This window comes from Lissotriton vulgaris, chromosome 5 (assembly GCF_964263255.1).
Source record: "Lissotriton vulgaris chromosome 5, aLisVul1.2, whole genome shotgun sequence".
NCBI classification, from domain to species: domain Eukaryota; kingdom Metazoa; phylum Chordata; class Amphibia; order Caudata; family Salamandridae; genus Lissotriton; species Lissotriton vulgaris.
The window spans coordinates 1,252,331,470-1,252,348,658 of NC_141693.1; the positions used below are offsets into that span (position 1 = coordinate 1,252,331,470).

General features: G+C 43.5%; 1 protein-coding gene across 2 annotated transcripts in view; it reads right to left on the minus strand.

The window, feature by feature from the left end:
• The window catches only part of LOC147712416 (omega-hydroxyceramide transacylase-like), a 565,370-nt gene that overhangs the window by 197,253 nt on the left and 350,928 nt on the right, over positions 1–17,189 (minus strand). For both annotated transcript variants that reach the window (XM_086923103.1, XM_086923104.1), the window contains exon 5: positions 2,946–3,006. In XM_086923103.1, the coding sequence (XP_086779229.1) occupies positions 2,946–3,006 (61 nt within the window). The remainder of the gene's footprint in view (positions 1–2,945; positions 3,007–17,189) is intronic.

The window sequence follows — 17,189 nt, forward strand, 5'->3', positions numbered from 1 at the left end:
AACTGTGGAGTACCCCAAGGATCATCGCTCAGCCCCACGCTCTTCAACATCTACATGGCCCCCCTCGCTGCCATCGTCAGACAGCATGGGCTCAGCAAAGTCTCCTACGCCAACGACACCCAGCTCATCCTCTCTCAAAAAACCCTGAAGACACCAGACTCAGCTTCCAGGAAGGAATGAAAGATGTTGCAGCCTGAATGAGCAACAGCTGCCTAAAACTCAACTCTGAGAAGACAGAGGCCCTCATCCTTGAACCCTCCACCACCGCTTGGGACAACACCTGGAAACCCACCTTTCCTGACGGACCACGCCCGGAACCTCTGCATCATCTTAGACCCCTCCCGCACAATGGCTCACCAGATCAACGTGTCGCCTCCACCTGTTTACACTCCCGCTGCACCCTTCTCAAGACCTTCAAGTGGATCCCCCCTGAACCCAGGAAGATCTTCACACAGGCACTCATAACTAGCAGACTGGACTACGGAAACGCCTTCTACGCTGGAATCAGCAAATCCCTGCTCCACAAACTCCAGACCATCCAGAACACCACAGCCAGACTCTTCCTCTGCATCCCGCGCCATGGACACATGACCCAACACCTACGAGACCTCCAATGGCTCCAAGTCGCGAAGCCACTCACCCATGCTACTGGTCGAGAAGCCACTCACCCACAAATCCCTCCACAACATCTGACCAAATACCTCAACGAAAGTATCTCTTTCCACATACCCAAAAGAAACCTCTTCTCCACCAACCTCACCCTACCAGAGAACCTGCTCATCTGCAGAACCAGAGCAGGCGGAAGAGCTCCGAGTCAACATTAGATGCTCCCCTACCCTGCACACCTTCAGGAAGAGCTTCAGGACCTGGCTTTTCGGCTTACCTGGAGCTGCACCCCGTCCCCCCTCGGCGACTTGAGACCCTCACGGGTGAATAGCGCGCTTTAGAAGCCCCTGATTGATTTATTCAGAGTGAGCCAAATACATAAGGTAACATAAAGACTAACTAACATTGCAAACAAATTAGGGGTAGTTGGAGCTGAACTGTAAGAGAAGCTGGAAGGCGGAAGGCTTTGGACTGTTTACACTGTATAGATAGAGCGTAATCCCGAGTTCCTGTGGTCCTGTGACTAAGTCTAATTTGCAGAGGTGGCGAGGTGGATGGGGGTTTCCCCACCATTCTCACTCTTTCAGATTCAGCAGATGGCAGACAGTCAATGAACACCTTTTGGTATGGCTCATTGTGTTTTATGGCATATGAGGACAAAAAGGAAAAATCATGGAGGCATGGAGGGGCAGTCTTCGTCTAGGATGAAAGGCCAGCAACGTGAATTTAGAAGGGAATGGGCCAGGATGGGGCTGATAATGTGAGTGCCAGTGGCATCACTGGAGTTTGTCATGGTTGGTGCATTCCTGTGAGCCTGGCATTTGGCTCACGGGGGATATAGTTTAGTAATTAACACGATCATACCTTGTTCACCGATGCCCGGCTTGCGATGTATAGGTTTCCCTTTTCCCCCGTGCCCTGGTTAGTCTCTTCCAGGTGCTCCTATTTCTCTGGCCCCACCAGCCCTTCACTTATCAGGCTTCTCTCCCTTCCCAGCCTACAGTACCCATGCATTTCTATCTACCTTGTCACGTAGGCTTTCCCATTACAAGCTTTCCTCTTTCCCAAGGCATCAATGTGCCCTTTGTCTCTCCACCACTTCCTTCGATCCATAAGCCTGTCTTCGCGGGTTCCCCCCTCCATTCACTTCCTAACACTACTTTTCCTTCTTTGTGTTCGTTGAACCGATTGGTCCGCCTGCTGAAGGACACACTGTGACGCACCCTGCATGTACCATGGCCTTGGGCTATTCCTTCCCTCTCTTGCTTTCGATGGCCCTATGTTTATTTCTGCATAATTCTTGATCCCATGGGTCTGCCCCACACCACTCCTGCAGCATACTATGACCATTGGGCAACGCTTTTAACTTGTCCCAACAAACCTAACCCATGTGAGTTTCCCACCCGCATTCCCTGGCCACGATGCCATGCCTACCTTACCGTTCTCTGGTTCCTCAGGGTACCCAAGGGACTGGTTGCCATGATCTCATGAACATGACTCAGCCATCCCCACAATGTCCTTCGCCCCTGTCGTCCAACCACAATCTCCTCCTCCTTTCTCCTTGGTCATTGGCTCCAGCAAGCCTTCCCTCTACACATATCCTAATGGATCTGTACTGTTCTTGGCGGTGGGAGTCTACTTCGTGTGGGTTACCCTTCCTCCCATGAGCTCCGTGGCCTTTCTTTTCTTCCTGTATTCCAAGGTTATCCTGTAGCCAAACACGTCATTCAACAGCATTGTGCTCGGTGGCCGAGCTAGACCGAGATTACCATGGCCAGTTTTATTGTAGCGAGGTAATCAAATGCAATGCTTGATGTATCAGCCTCAAAAGGTTTGCATCGTACCCAATGTTTACACTCTTTGCATCACTCTAATCGGACAGTTCAGCTAAATAGTACAAACATTTAACACAGGTCAGAAATGCCCTATAGGCGGGTATCAGTGGTGCGGTGTTGTACTTCATACATCAGCTTTAACATAAATACATGAACTAAAGAAAAGAGACCTTGTTCATCTGTATTGGAAAATAATGGAATGAAAACCAACTCTTCTCTTTCTCTCGCTCTTTCTCTCTCTTTCTCCTTATCCCAAATGCTTGGCAAAGGCAGGGGTTAAGCAATTTTCAGTTTAAGGTGGGCCTGATCTCAAATCCATCAGCATAGCTACACCACAGGTGGTTACATTATATGAAAACCTGCCAGCTAAGACAGGTGAGTGCAGATAGGATTCTATCAATTAATTGGGTATTTACTTTTAGTAGGCATTTCATGATCTAGCAAATTATATATAAACAGATGCGGATTCATGCAATCCATATACCCCTGGTACTCTAAACTTACTGTTACTATGTAAGAAAAGAACAGCATCCTTGTAGCCTTGATAGTGGAAGTCATTCAGAACCTGTGGGACAACAATGCATTTCAGTAACTTTAATCAAGAACCTTTAGGATCTGTTGAATTGACATTTATTTGGCATGAACATGAAAAAAGTCACAAAGAATGCTTCTGCCACTAATATTCAAGCACACATCAAAACACAAAAGTGAATGGTGGATGACCGGCAGCTGGTTCTCAATGAAAGGCATTGAAGCCGATATCCTTCTCTAAGGCCCTGAAAACCCTGAGACTCATATCACCGCCTGCCACTCTCTTTCTGCTCAGCCCTCACATACATGTGAACACTGTCAGGGATGTGGGCCTCATCTTCGACAGAGAATGCTCCCTCTTTACCCAGGTGAACTCGGTGACACAAAACATGTTTTCCCACCTGTGTCGCATGCGCTCGATGCTCCCTCTTCTGCAGACTGAAGGACACACTGTTCTGGTCATGCCAGTAGCTCTATCATGTATCAATTATTGCAAAGCCATCTATGAAGGTTTACTAAGCAAAACACTGATAAGGCTTTGGCAAGCTCCACATTTTGTGGCCCGCTTCTTTACTTTAAAATACTCTTACCATATGACCTCAGCCCAGAGAATGCTCAAAAAGCTGCCCATTAGTAGAAGTAACAAATAGTTTGTTTCAGGAAAATTATTTCCTCAAAAACATAATATAATATAATGCAATGAACAGAATAATCTTAAAAACCAGATAACTTGTCATTCATGATTATACAAAAGCAGGCGACAGACTCTTAGGAAAATTGTTCTTCGAATCATTAAGGCTCGAGGAGAGCTGCCTCACGTGTTGCTAATGCTAGACACCATCAAGGTACATTTATCTATTCTAAATTCATAATGCGTCTCGTTACATTTAAAACCAAAGTTCCCATCTCTAATAACACGAACTTAGCACGAGGCAATTAGGACATTTTAACAAGTATGGTAAAAGTTAAAAAGTTAATGCACAATGTACAGTATTACGAATTCCCATTATATTTATCCCCCTAGAATAGTCCCCCAGATATACCAATCACTTGATGGTAGTTAAAACTATAAAAACCAAGTGCAAGTACTTTATAAATACCACTGAAATTTGTCTGTATAGTCATAAGATTCTTATTGGGGTTTTTTTCACAGACATAAAACACAATAAACAATACAGGAGGTTTAGCTAGCCATCAAAATTGTAATAGCATCTTTGAAAATGAAATACAAATTCAAGCCCTGCCCTCCGTAGGAGCCCTACTTCAATAAATAGCTACTTAGACTAAACACTGTGGGCCAGATGTAGATAATCCAGATTTACCGATTCTAAAATACCGAATTTTACCGATATTTTAGAATCAGTAAATGGGATGTAGGTATTCATTCGGTATTTTTTACCAAATCGGTATTTACCGATTCAGTATTTCCCATTAATCCTTTGGGCCTCCAGGCCCATAGGAATGAATGGGAATTACTGAATTGGTAAATACCGATTCGGTAAAATGGGGAACACATTCAAGGGTGGCAGGGTGTCACATTGACACCCTGTTGCACCCCTGAATAGTGCATGGGTGCACATGTGGCACACATGTCTGCCACATGGCACTTTTAAAAAAGCACAAAATTGTGTTTTTAACGGTTTTCGTTATTTACCACCAACCTGTAGTTGGTGGTAAATAACGAATCATTACAAGTGAAAAGCACTCACTTGACTGTTTCCTACATTAAGTAGTCGCTAATTTACCGAATCGGTATTTAAGAATTCAGTAATTTACCGATTCCTTAAATTACCAATTCGGTAAATTACTGAATCCTTAAATTAGGCCCCTACGTCAGTAACGGCCGAAATTCGGTAATTTCGGCGTTACCGACCGGTATTAGGCTTCGTACATCTGGCCCTGTGTGAGGGGGTGTGTCACTTTTCAAGACTCTTAGGGCCAAATGTAGGTCGCCCAATACCGGTCGGTAAAGGCCGAAATTACCGAATTTCGTCCGTTACCGACCGATATTGGGCTTTTTAGATGTAGGTGGCATTTTTGTAGGCTTCGGTATTTTACCGAATCGGTAATTTAAGGATTCAGTAAAATACTGAAAATACTGAGGGCTAGATGTAGGTAATTCTATTTTACCACTTCTAAAATACCGAATTTTACCGATTCGGTATTTAAGAAGTGGTAAAATAGAAGGGGGCACATGTAGGTATTTCAGAATTGGTAAATACCGAATCTGTAAGATTCGGTATTTACCGATTCGGTAAATACAGAATCGGTATCCCCCATTGATTCCTATGGGCCTTGAAGGCCATAGGAATCAATGGTGAATACCGAATCGGTATTTACCGATTCGGTTATTACTGATTCCTACAAGGGTGCAGGGGGTGTCACTTTGACACCCTCTAGCACCCCAAATACAGGCATGTGTGCCATGTGGCACACATACATGCCCTAAGGGCATGTCTGTCTGTCACATGGCACAGGTGTGCATGCAGGAGAAGTGTGGCTCACTGGTTAGAGGAGGCATACCCTGAAGCTGAGGTCAGACCAGGGTTCGATTCCCGACGTGGCAGGGTCCTGAACCCAATTGTCCACGGACTCGATAATTCTCGCTTCGGTGCCCACTCTAAGCACGAGTTCACACTATGCAGCTCTGGGCAACAAGCTTGCTAAATCTCCACAATGGCCCCCACGTGGCGGGATGCCTGGCTTTCACCTTGGGGATGCCCAGCACGGGTGATCTCACAGGGAAAAACCAGGACGGGTTCCCAAGGCAAGCGCCGAGATGCCCAAGGGTAAAATCGAGCGCTATATAAGAACACACATACATACATACATACATACATACATACACCTGGATTCGGTATTTTACCACCCAATTGGATTGGCTGGTAAAATACCGAATCTGAAAGGCCTGCGGCACTCAAAGGTGTGCTACCTACATGTGCTTTTACAGAATCGGTATTTTTACCGAGTCTGTATTTACCGATTCGGTAATTTTACAGAATCTGTAAATACAGATTCGGCAAAATACCGATTCTGTAAAGCATGCTCCTACATTAGAAAACCCTAATACCGGTCAGAAACGGCCGAAGTCCGCCGTTTCCGACCATATCAGGGCTCCTACATCGGGCCCTGAATTCTTAACATACCGATTCGGTAAATTACCGAATCCAGGATGTAGGGAGCACTCAAGTTAGTGCATTCCTCAGTTAAGGATGTGTTATTTACCACCAACTAGAAGTTGGTGGTAAATAATGAAAACCTTTGAAAAAACATTTTTTTTGCTTTTCCAACAGTGCCATGTTGCAGACATACATGCCCTTAGGGCTTGTATGTCTGCAACATGTGCACCCATACACAATTGAGGGGTTCAACAGGGTGTCAAAGTGACACCCTGCCACCCTTCAATGTTACCCCCTTTTACTGAATCAGTATTTACCGATTCGGTAATTGCCATTCATTCCTATGGGCCTCCAGTCCCATAGGAATGAATGGCAATTACTGAATCGGTAAATACCGATTTGGTAATTACCAAAACTTACTGATTTGGTAATTTTTAACGAAAAATTACCTACATCCCATTTACCTGTTCTTAAATACCGAATCGTAATGATTCAGTATTTAAGAGTCGGTAAACTGGGATTACCTACATCTGGCCCTTAATATTTACTGAACCCTAAATAAAGGCATAATGGACGTAACCATTTCCTTTATGGCCTTGCATGCACTGGACAAAAAAACAAAATATGTGACACGTTTTCTTTGACATTCAGTTGCGCAAGGTACAAATACACACACCCTCCAGAGTCACCATTGCCATTTTTCCCTTTTGTCCTTTCAGACTTAATTTCTAAAATGTCATAGCGAACTTTATATAAACTGGGATTTTATGCTTTCCAAAAAAATTTCAAAATGTGATCTCGGTTTAACATCCAAAAATTGGGCTGGCAATCTCCCGGCCTGGAACCTTGATATACGTTATCAGTAACATATAACCAAAAAGTTAATTACAATCGCTTTTAGAGAACGTAGTCAAAGAGTGAGGATCAGTCCAAAAACACCTTAAGCCTAATTTAACAAGACTGAACCACGGGAATATGGTGAATTTATCCAACTCCGGTAGTTCCCTCATTCTCTGCCTCTATGGAGCACAATCCTGTACTGTCCAAATCCTCACGCACCAGAGCAGATGTCTTAAGACTGCAGCCTGCTCTACTCTCTTAAGGGCTAGATCAACAGAGAAAGAAGAGGGGTACTTTTGGAGAGATCTTATAAGGACCTTCCAACATTGTTCTCACTCAATGTCAACTTTTCAGCATTGTCTGTTTCCCAAAGTTCGGCGCCACATAAGGCAGCTACCCATTCTCTGGGCTTGTACACTTTAATGGCTGAGGAAATGAGTCTGGATATTGGTACCTGATGCTATTTAGGTCTCGCTGAGCCAGCGTGCATGCGTTGCTCGGAGAGACATTTAGTAGGTGAGTTTTCAAAGTGCTACTGGTTGTCCTAGCGCTTGCAATCACACGAGCGTGCACACGTGCAGCCGTCATCTGTCTCCTCCGTCACAGGTCATTAAGTTGCTTGCTTGCCTCCCTTCTCCCCCTCCCTCACATCGCACACCACTCGCCAGCCTCGACCTAGTATGCGGGTAGGACCGGTGTTCCATCGTTTTGATCTACCCACCAGAATGATCTCCCCATCGGAATGATCTCCCCATCGGAATGATCTCCCCCTTCGCATCTGGGCATGCGTATTAAGCTCCCCTCTGATGACGGGGGAGACCAAACCGACGGGGGAGATCATCTAGTTAGAACACCGGCATTACATGTTGATCCTCCTTCCCCTGGAAGCATCCACCGATCACTTTCACTTTTGCCACTTGCCTACCTTCCCCCCCTCCCTCCCTCCTTTTTTATACGACAATTGAACCACAAGCAAATGGACTGTAATATTCACCTCACTACGGGTTTGTTACCTGACGAGTTGTGTTCCATGCCTCGTACATCTTTCCGTCCCAAACTACTGCCTAAATTATTTTGTGCATTTTCCACATTTAAAAAAGAAATCAATTTACCACTCGGTGTGCCAGCAGAATTTGTTTCCATTGTCTCACATACCCAACATTGAATTAAGATACTGGTTTATTTTTACAACAATAAAAATGTTCCTCGCATTTTTGTGTCCGGCCAGGTGTTAATCAAAAAGTCACATCGCTCTCCGGACATATTTTCCCGAAGAAACTGCAAATCATTATGTTTAACACATTTGCATTTCTATCTGAGGCCTACGGCCTGGCAAGGAGAGTATAAAAACATTTTCTTGCTTCTTCTAGTTCTCTCCTCCGACGCTTGAGCTAGATTGCTAGAAGACACCTCAGAGATGGGCCGGTTAAAAGCAACCTTTTAGGAACGGCAGTTTAGAAGTATATTCACACTCTCTCTCATGCATACTTTTTCACACTCTCTCACACACACTTTTTCACACTCTTACACACACACACTTTTTCACACATACACACACACTTTCACACTCTCACACTCTTTCTCACACACACACTTTCTCACACTCACACACACACACTTTTTCACACTCTCACATGCTTTCTCTCATGCACACACACAATTTCTCACACACACTTGAAAGTGAAGTAAGAGTCACATTGGAGAACACTTAATGCAGAGGTTTTGTTTCATCTTGTGGACTAACTCTAATGCCCTCTACTTTTGTATTAGGCTTGATCCAAGACAAGTCTGAGGTGGATTGTGCTAGTCCTGAATCTATATTTAACACAGTTGTTAAATCTTGCTGTTGCCTCAGGGCACACCTGTGTAAAAGAAACAAGCATTGGCATAGCCAATAGGTCTCGCCTTTGGGACCTTATAAGTGTTTAGCCATGCAACACTTGATGTTGTTGCACCAGGATATTGTGCTGCATAGCTAAATACTTATAAGGTCCTAAAGGCAAGACCTATTGGCTATGCCAGTGCTTGTTGAGTAATGCCATGGTGCTTTGTTGGTGAAAGACTCTACGATTTTGTATATATGGAGTCCAGGACAACATGCTATCAAGCATTATACCCAAGTACTTAGGTTTGGTGGGACGTTCAAGCCTTTTCTGTCGGAAGCATTTATTCCCTCTAAAGGTCTTATGTGGTTTGAGCACCATGTATTTGGTCTTATTTATACTGATTCCTAATCCCTAATTTTCGCAGTATGCATTAAAATTAGCAACTGCAGACCCTTCAGCATTCGTGACAGCAAGAGCCTATCATTTGCAAATAGAAGTGTAGGCACTTGGGCCCCTTCTAGATTGGTGGAGTCATGATTACTCTCTAGAAAAGCTTTTATAACTTCATTCACATAAACTGAGATGAGCGTAGGCCTTACTCCCATTCTTATTGAAATACATTCAGTTAGCTCACCCTGGGGTTCCCAGCAGACGTGGGCATAATTCTTGTGATGCAGTCTTATTATTTGGGTAAGGAGAGCTTCAGGATTCTCCTAGCTTCTTCGACTTGAGGGCGGCATTCAACCTAGTCCCAAGGGGTTAGTTATGGGGGTCCCTAAAGAAGCTAGAAGTGCCTATTAAACAAAGGCTTACCAGCAAAACCATGTGAATGTTGCAAGACATTGCAACCAGAGCCCAAAAGTACTTCTCCAAATTATTCATAAAATATTGACTGACCAGTAGTCTAAATGCAGGCTCCTAACACTGTCTTGATTTGCTCTCAGCAAGATAGAAGAGGTTTGGGAAATATCTTTCCACCTGTAGGGCTCATCCCTCTGGAACTTCTTTCTTCCACATATCCACATTGAACCCAATCTCAGATAATTGAGGGAATAACCGAAGATCCATCTCATTTTCTATATGTTCATTTCTAAATTATGCTCTGCCTCAGTGTTGGACCAGGCCCTTTCTATATGGTCTCCCAGATGTTTTCCTTCCTTTTCTGACCCCATTTTGTTGGTTTTTAGGACTCTATGCACTCTACTCCTGCTAACCAGTAGTACAGTGCATGTGCTCTTCCTTGAAAACGTGGTAAAAATGGCCTAAGCTGTAATAGTGCATGTAATTCACTTGTAAGTCCCTAGCATATAGTATAACAAGTAACCATGGCCTGTATATTAAATGCAACTATTGGAATGCAGAACTCATTGTGCAAACCACTAAAGAAGCCCTTTAAAACCTGTCTCAGGCCTGCCATTGCAGTTATAAACTGCCAGTACAACCAGGCATAATAAACTTTTTGCTAGGCCTAAACCTTTCTTTTTAATTCCTACAAGTCACCCCTAAGGAAGGTTCATAGAGCAGGTTGCAAGGTATTTAAAAAGCAGGACACATGTATTTAAGTTTCAAAAAAGTGCCTGATAACAATCGCATCCGATTGATCCTATTAAGCTATGTTCACTGCACATATATAACACTGGCCATGTTACACAAATTAGGTCAAAGGACCCCAGATATGACCAGGAATGTGTGCAACATACCTTCACCTCAAATGCCAGCCTCATAACCTTCAGAGCATGCAGTGAACATATACATGTGGGCTGGTTACAGTTAGAACACCATTTAGTGCTGCAAGTATTTATGCTGGGCAGTGAATCCTATCATACGAGGAGCACAGTGAAAATAAAGTTTGTAGACCCCGCACAATGACTGGCCAGACGAAGACTGGCTATACACTGGAATCCACATACCCCAGAAGTGGCTCGGTGTTTGAGAGATGTTGCCGAATGGGATGTGACGGAAGAAGCTAAAAATGAAGCTCGTATTGTCTGACCTCAATTTACCAGAGGACCTGGACTTGTGACATGCACTATCCAGGGCTCTAAGATTCCCCTCAGACAAGCGTCCACCACGAGCAGCTTTTCAATAAGCATACTGCAAAACACAACCTCTGCAGATAGGTAACAACTGCACAAACACTGTCCAGCCACAACGACACACGTCAAACCTACTGCTCATACTACATCCCACTCTTGAAAGAACAGTACTGTGTACATTATGCTGACCACTAGAATCTCAGGCAAGAGGTTACTGGTATGTACTATTAATGGTCTTTTACATTAAGACAAAGAAACTATGAAACGTTCCCTACTACCTGTAGTCGATAGCAGGGATAGTTGAGCTTACCTGTGCAGAATCTATTACGCATGTGCTATAAATTGAACTCACACATCACAGAAGCAACCATAAAACAGAAGCTTGACAAATCATAAATCATCTAATGAACTGTAAAGCTATACCTAGTGCAAAAAAAACTACAAGTGTCTATATATGGGGCCACAAAGTTACCTTCTGGTCCCTAATGCAAACAGTGGCATGCCACATGAGTAGATACAAATTTCTTCAGCAAATGCATTACTTATTTTTTTTTTTAACTGGACGTATCACAAAATTGTTGTTGATAATGATGGCAATTTATAGCGCATGCAGCTATTTCTAGAAGTGTCCTGGCATGAGACGCAAAGATTGGAGCAACAGATGATTAGGCCTACACAAAAAGCCAGTTTTAAGTTTTTTCTTAAACATTGCAGGAGCACTCACTGCCCGCAGCTCCAGAGGTAGCTGATTTCAGAACCCAGATAAATCAGAGACCCTTCGCCCACTCTTGCACACTAAATTCTGGGAATTTCTGCCAACAATTTTGTAATGTTCTAGCTTATTGCGTGCCCTGCGCGCGATACCTGTTCAGCGTCAGCCTCGCGCCGACTGTGTGCTGTGCGTCAGGCAACCAGTGACAGTTTGATGACAGTTGGTGAATCCCCTGTGAACTGTGCAGCCGCACTTGTCGCTGACTCCTGTGGGACTCAATAAATGTATATAAGTTGACCTAATTGAACCACGTTGTCCTCGAGTTATTACACTCGATATTGGCGACGCAGGTGTTGAGTCCCACAACGAACCCATTAACGCGAAGCAAAGTAGTTTGAAGTAGAAAAGAAAAGTAGTTTGAAGTAGAAAAGAAAAATCTACTCGGAGCAGAACTGTGGCAGTGTCCAAGTCTTGTGATTCGTGCCTTTGATGCTTTCCGGCTTCGCCCTTTCTCGCCCTTATCATAGTTCTTCTACGGCAGCGCTGCGAGAACTTCATTGGCTGCCGGTTCATCTGCGGGTTCGCTATAAAGCAGCTTGTATTGTGTTCAGGGCTATTCATGGCCTGGGCCCTATTCCTCTGCGGCGAATGTTTGCCTGGTATTGTCCATCTCGAGCCTTACGCTCCTCGTCGTCCAGGCTACTGATAGTTACGCGCTTCCAGAGAGTGAGAATGGGTGGCCGCTCGTTCAGAGTAGCGGCGGCCAAACTTTGGAACTCTCTGCCAATATCCTTGAGAAGCCTTGAAGATCTTCTGGCCTTCAGAAAGGCTCTGAAAACCCATCTCTTTCCCAGGATAGGTTGAGCCACTGTTTTCCGCTGGATCATGGGTCAAAGCGCCAGGATGCCCTTGGTGGTGACAGGTTGCGCTATACAAGTATGCTACAATACAATACAATACAAGGAGCAGCGTTTAAGAGGTGAAGCGCAAGCGTTGTGAGGCGATCACGTCGCATTAAGCTTACAGAAGCGTTGAGGTCTTCATCACGTGGTTGCAAGAAACGCCAAAAAAGTTTGAAATAACCATTTCAGAGTCAGTGAACACAGAGGAAAAAAAACCGAGGTATTTTCAGGACATTATAAGGGAAGTGTAACGGAGCTGTGCACTGGATGAGTGTCACATATTTAAAAAAACGTCTAATATGGTATTTCATTTCTGCGTGCAACGTGACACGCACACCTAATAAGTTGAAGTTTGTGAGGTGACAGGGAATATTATAACAAATACCTCCCATCAACGCTGGATTAAATTCAAGGAAAACTATCCTTAAAGAAAGTAATATTTACCAAACAAGGCCATATTATCTTTGCTTGTGTAAACATTTTGCACAGTTTGGTGTTCTTTTGCCCACAATTGCGTTTCAGAATAAAGGGGCACATGCATCATTGTAGGAATTTGCATTTCCTAAATTGCGAAAATTAAGGAATCGCAATTTAGGAATTGCAAAATCCTATGCATCAAGAAATCCTAAAATTTTTTAGGATTTCTTAATTTTCTGAATTTACGATTCCTTAATTGCGAATCGCAAGTAAGGAATGGCATTACATTGATTCCTATGGGCCTAGTGGCCCATAGGAATCAATGCCGTTTTGCAATTCTTTTTTTTTGGAATTCGCAATTTGTTGATGCATTGCAAGGGTGCAGAGGGGGGTCCAAAGGACCCCCCCTGCACCCCTGAAATGTATTTTAAAGTGCATGTTTCACACACACATGTCCTAAGGACATGTGTGTCTGTAACATGACACTTTCTAAAATGCATTTTTGTGCTTTTTTAAAGAATTTCGCAAATTAACACGAGGGTCAACCTCGTGTTAATTTGCACTTCCTATTTCAAAATTCGCATTTTTTTTAAATTGATGCATTCCATTTAAGGAATCGCACAAATGCGATTCCCTAAATGCATTTACATTTTTAGGGAAATGCAAAAAAAAGCGAATTTTGAAAAATTGTTTCATGCATCCCAAAAACGTATTTAGGAAGTGCAAACGGCCAAATTTACCGATTCGCACTGTTTGCACTTCCTAAATAGGTTGATGCATGTGCCCCAAAATGCAGTCAGTTCATTCTCTTCCCCCTTTTCTGGATGCGCCGGGAGAACCACCCATTGTGTGGAGAAAGTGGTTTGACGCATTTGAAACTACCTGGGGGCAATTGGTGCACACAGATTCAGACCAGAACGCAAAAAAATTCTGTTGTTACACTCCATAGGGTTTGAAGGAAGAGACACCTTCAAACATTTACCAGACATTGAAAATGAAGGAGAGGAAGAAATAGATGAATACAAAGGTACTGTGAAAAAATTAGAGAAAAGATATGACAAACAACCCAGTATAGTGGTCCTGAGACACAAATTCTTTTAAAGAGCCCAAAAATTGGAGGAGGATGTAGATACTTACATAACCGCGCTAAGGAAAATGGTTGCAGAATGCGAATTTGAGAACTTCAGTGAACAACTGGTTCGTGATCAGTTTATTAGTAAATGTAGTGACAAGTCTATGAAACAAAAACTATTATCTCTTGAAAACCCTTCACTGGATGAATCTATTCGCATTGCCAAGAGCATAGAAACATCACAGACTTCTATTAAAGAACTGGAAAACAAAAGTACAGAATTTGTCGCTCCTGTGCGCCTTTCCAACTTCAAAAAAATGAAAGAATTTCAACAAAATAACTTTTTCAAAAGAACAGATATATGTTTTAGATGCGGTTACCCCAGTCACACAAAAAGTGGTAGACCTTGTCCAGCAAGAAATGCAGTGTGTGGCTCGTGTGGCAAGGTGGGGCATTTTGACAAAGTATGTCAAACTCGGAAGAAAGGAAATGTTCGGATTGTATGTGTCAAAATCTCAAGTGACAGCGATAGCGATGACACCCTCAGTGAGTTGAAGGATATTGTACTGGTTGTAAAAGATGATGTTGTCAAAACAGGAGACCCTAATGACTGTGTTGACCCATATGCGGTGATTGTGGTTGGTGACATGAGTCTAAGGCTCCTAGTAGATTCTGGTGCGCGCATCACCATGATAACGGAATCTCTCTTTAGAGAAAAGTGGGGGGATAGACCTCTCCAACCACCAGACCATGAACCAGTATCATATGAGGGGCGCAAAATTGACCTCCTGGGATACTTTGAAGATGTGGAGAAGTGTGGCTCACTGGTTAGAGGATAAATTATAAAAAACAAGGGCACCCAATCGAGTCAGCACAGGACCTCGGGGAACATATGAGTAAAGACAACAGCGGTCCTATGCAAGGAGGGATATAGTCAAAAGGTAAATATAGACACAATGGAAACTATATTGTAAATTGACTTGCCCAGCCGGGCAGAGGTCTAATATTTAATTTAGAACCACAATATTAGGAGATACCTTCAACAATTTCTTGGAGATGGGCACAAGCCTGTGCCCAGACGTTTACAAATTGTCATGGTTAGCGGAGTGGATAGAAGGTAGAGAAAGGTTTTTAGGCAAAAGCTATTGTTTTCTGTGCATATAGCAACAACAGAATTCACATTTACACCATTACTTGAAATATAGTAACAGATACACAACAGAGTATATGATGTCTGGGCACAGGCTTGTGCCCATCTCCAAGAAATTGTTGAAGGTATCTCCTAATATTGTGGTTCTAAATTAAATATTAGACCTCTGCCCGGCTGGGCAAGTCAATTTACAATATAGTTTCCATTGTGTCTATATTTACCTTTTGACTATATCCCTCCTTGCATAGGACCGCTGTTGTCTTTACTCACTGGTTAGAGGAGGCAGACCTGGAAGCAGAGGTCAGCCAGGGACCAGGGTTCAATTCCCGGCTCGGGGGTGTCTTGAGTCCTAAAATGTCCACGGACTCGACAATTCTCGCTCCGGTGCCTACTCGATTCATGGGTTCACACTCTGCGACTCTGGGCAATAGCTTGCTTAATCTCCACAACGGCCCCTCGCGGTGGGATGCCTGGCTTTCACCTTGTGGATACCCTGCCGGGGTTATCTCACAGGGGAATACCTGGACGGGTTCCCTAAGCAAGCGCTTAGATACCGGGTCGGTGATTTGCGCTATATAAATACATGTACATTTACACTTACATGTCATGGTGTTCCAAAACAGGCACATTCATGGGAAGATATATGTAGCTATACAGGGCTTAAACATCTTAGGTTGGTTCCATCAAGGCCTGTTCAGTATGATGTTATGTCCTGGGGCCAGAGAGCAGGTCCTAGCTGTACGTGATCATGACCATGTAGAAGACTTACTTAACAGACATCCCAAAGTATTTTCTGGAGATTTGGGAAAAATAAAAGGGTTCAGACATAAAATAAAAATAAGAGATGAAGCTGTACCTGTCAAGCATAAAATAAGAAGTGTTCCCTTCAGTATTAGGGAGGACTTGGATAAAGAACTCAAATCCATGCACAGAAGGGGAGTAATTGAACCCATTGAGTCCTCGGATTGGGCGTCGTCTTTGGTGATAGCAAGAAAAAAAAATAACGAACTGAGAATCTGTATTGACCTACGCAGTCTTAATAAGGTGATTTGGGTGGTTACCCAACATTACAGAAATGCTTGGTGTAACAGCTGGGGCTAAAGTGTTCACTAAATTGGACTTAGCCGCCGCCTATCACCAAATAGAGTTGGATAAAGATTCACGGCATTCAGCTCCCCGTCAGGCATGTTTCAATTTTGTCGCATGCCATTTGGTCTGGCATGGGCTGCATCAGTCTTCCAAAGGGTCATGGTAAATTTACTTAAGGATATAAAGAATTTTGCAATCTTTTAGGGTGATGTCCTTATATTCGCAAAAGACCAGGCTGAGCATGACGTGACTTTAAGTAAAATTCTCTCCATTTTTCAAGAGCGTGGTGTGGTTCTCCAACGTGAGAAATGCGTGTTTTCGAAAGACAAAGTGGAGTATTTGGGTCACACCATTTCCAGTGTTGGAGTTACTCCTAAGCCCAGTTTAGTACAAGCCATTCTTGAAGCGTCTGCTCCCAAAGATAAAGCGGGCGTCAAATCCTTGCTTGGTGTGACGGAATTTTATGCCCGTTTCATTCAAGATTACGCCACAAGAGTACGTCCCATCTCAAAGTTATTGAAAGAGAAAAATGAATTTTTGTGGGACACGGAGTGTGAACATGCATTTATGTGGCTCAAGGAACAACTGAGCATGGTCAAAGCTCTGAAACCGTTTGAACCCTCCCTTCCATGTACACTAACTGTAGATGCCAGCAGCTATAGTTTGGGTGCTGTCCTAACACAGGATGTGGGTAATCAAGAACACACCATTGGCTTTGCCTCAAGGGTTTTGAGGGATGCTGAAACACATTATTCGGTCATTGAGAAAGAACTTTTGGCATGTTGGTGGGGAATAGAGAAGTTCAGGAATTATCTGTGGGGCAAGAAATTTACTTTGCAAACTGATCACAAGCCATTAGTTACTATTTTAGGAAATGTCAACAACAGCAATGCCACTCCACGAATAGCTCGTCTAGCGTCCAAACTTCTTCAATTTAATTTTGAAATTGTACATATAGCAGGTGGAAGAAAGGTTAGGGCTGACGCTCTGTCTCGCCGACCTCCCAAGCCCAGTAGTTCCGCACATAGTGATGATGATTTTGTGTATGATGACA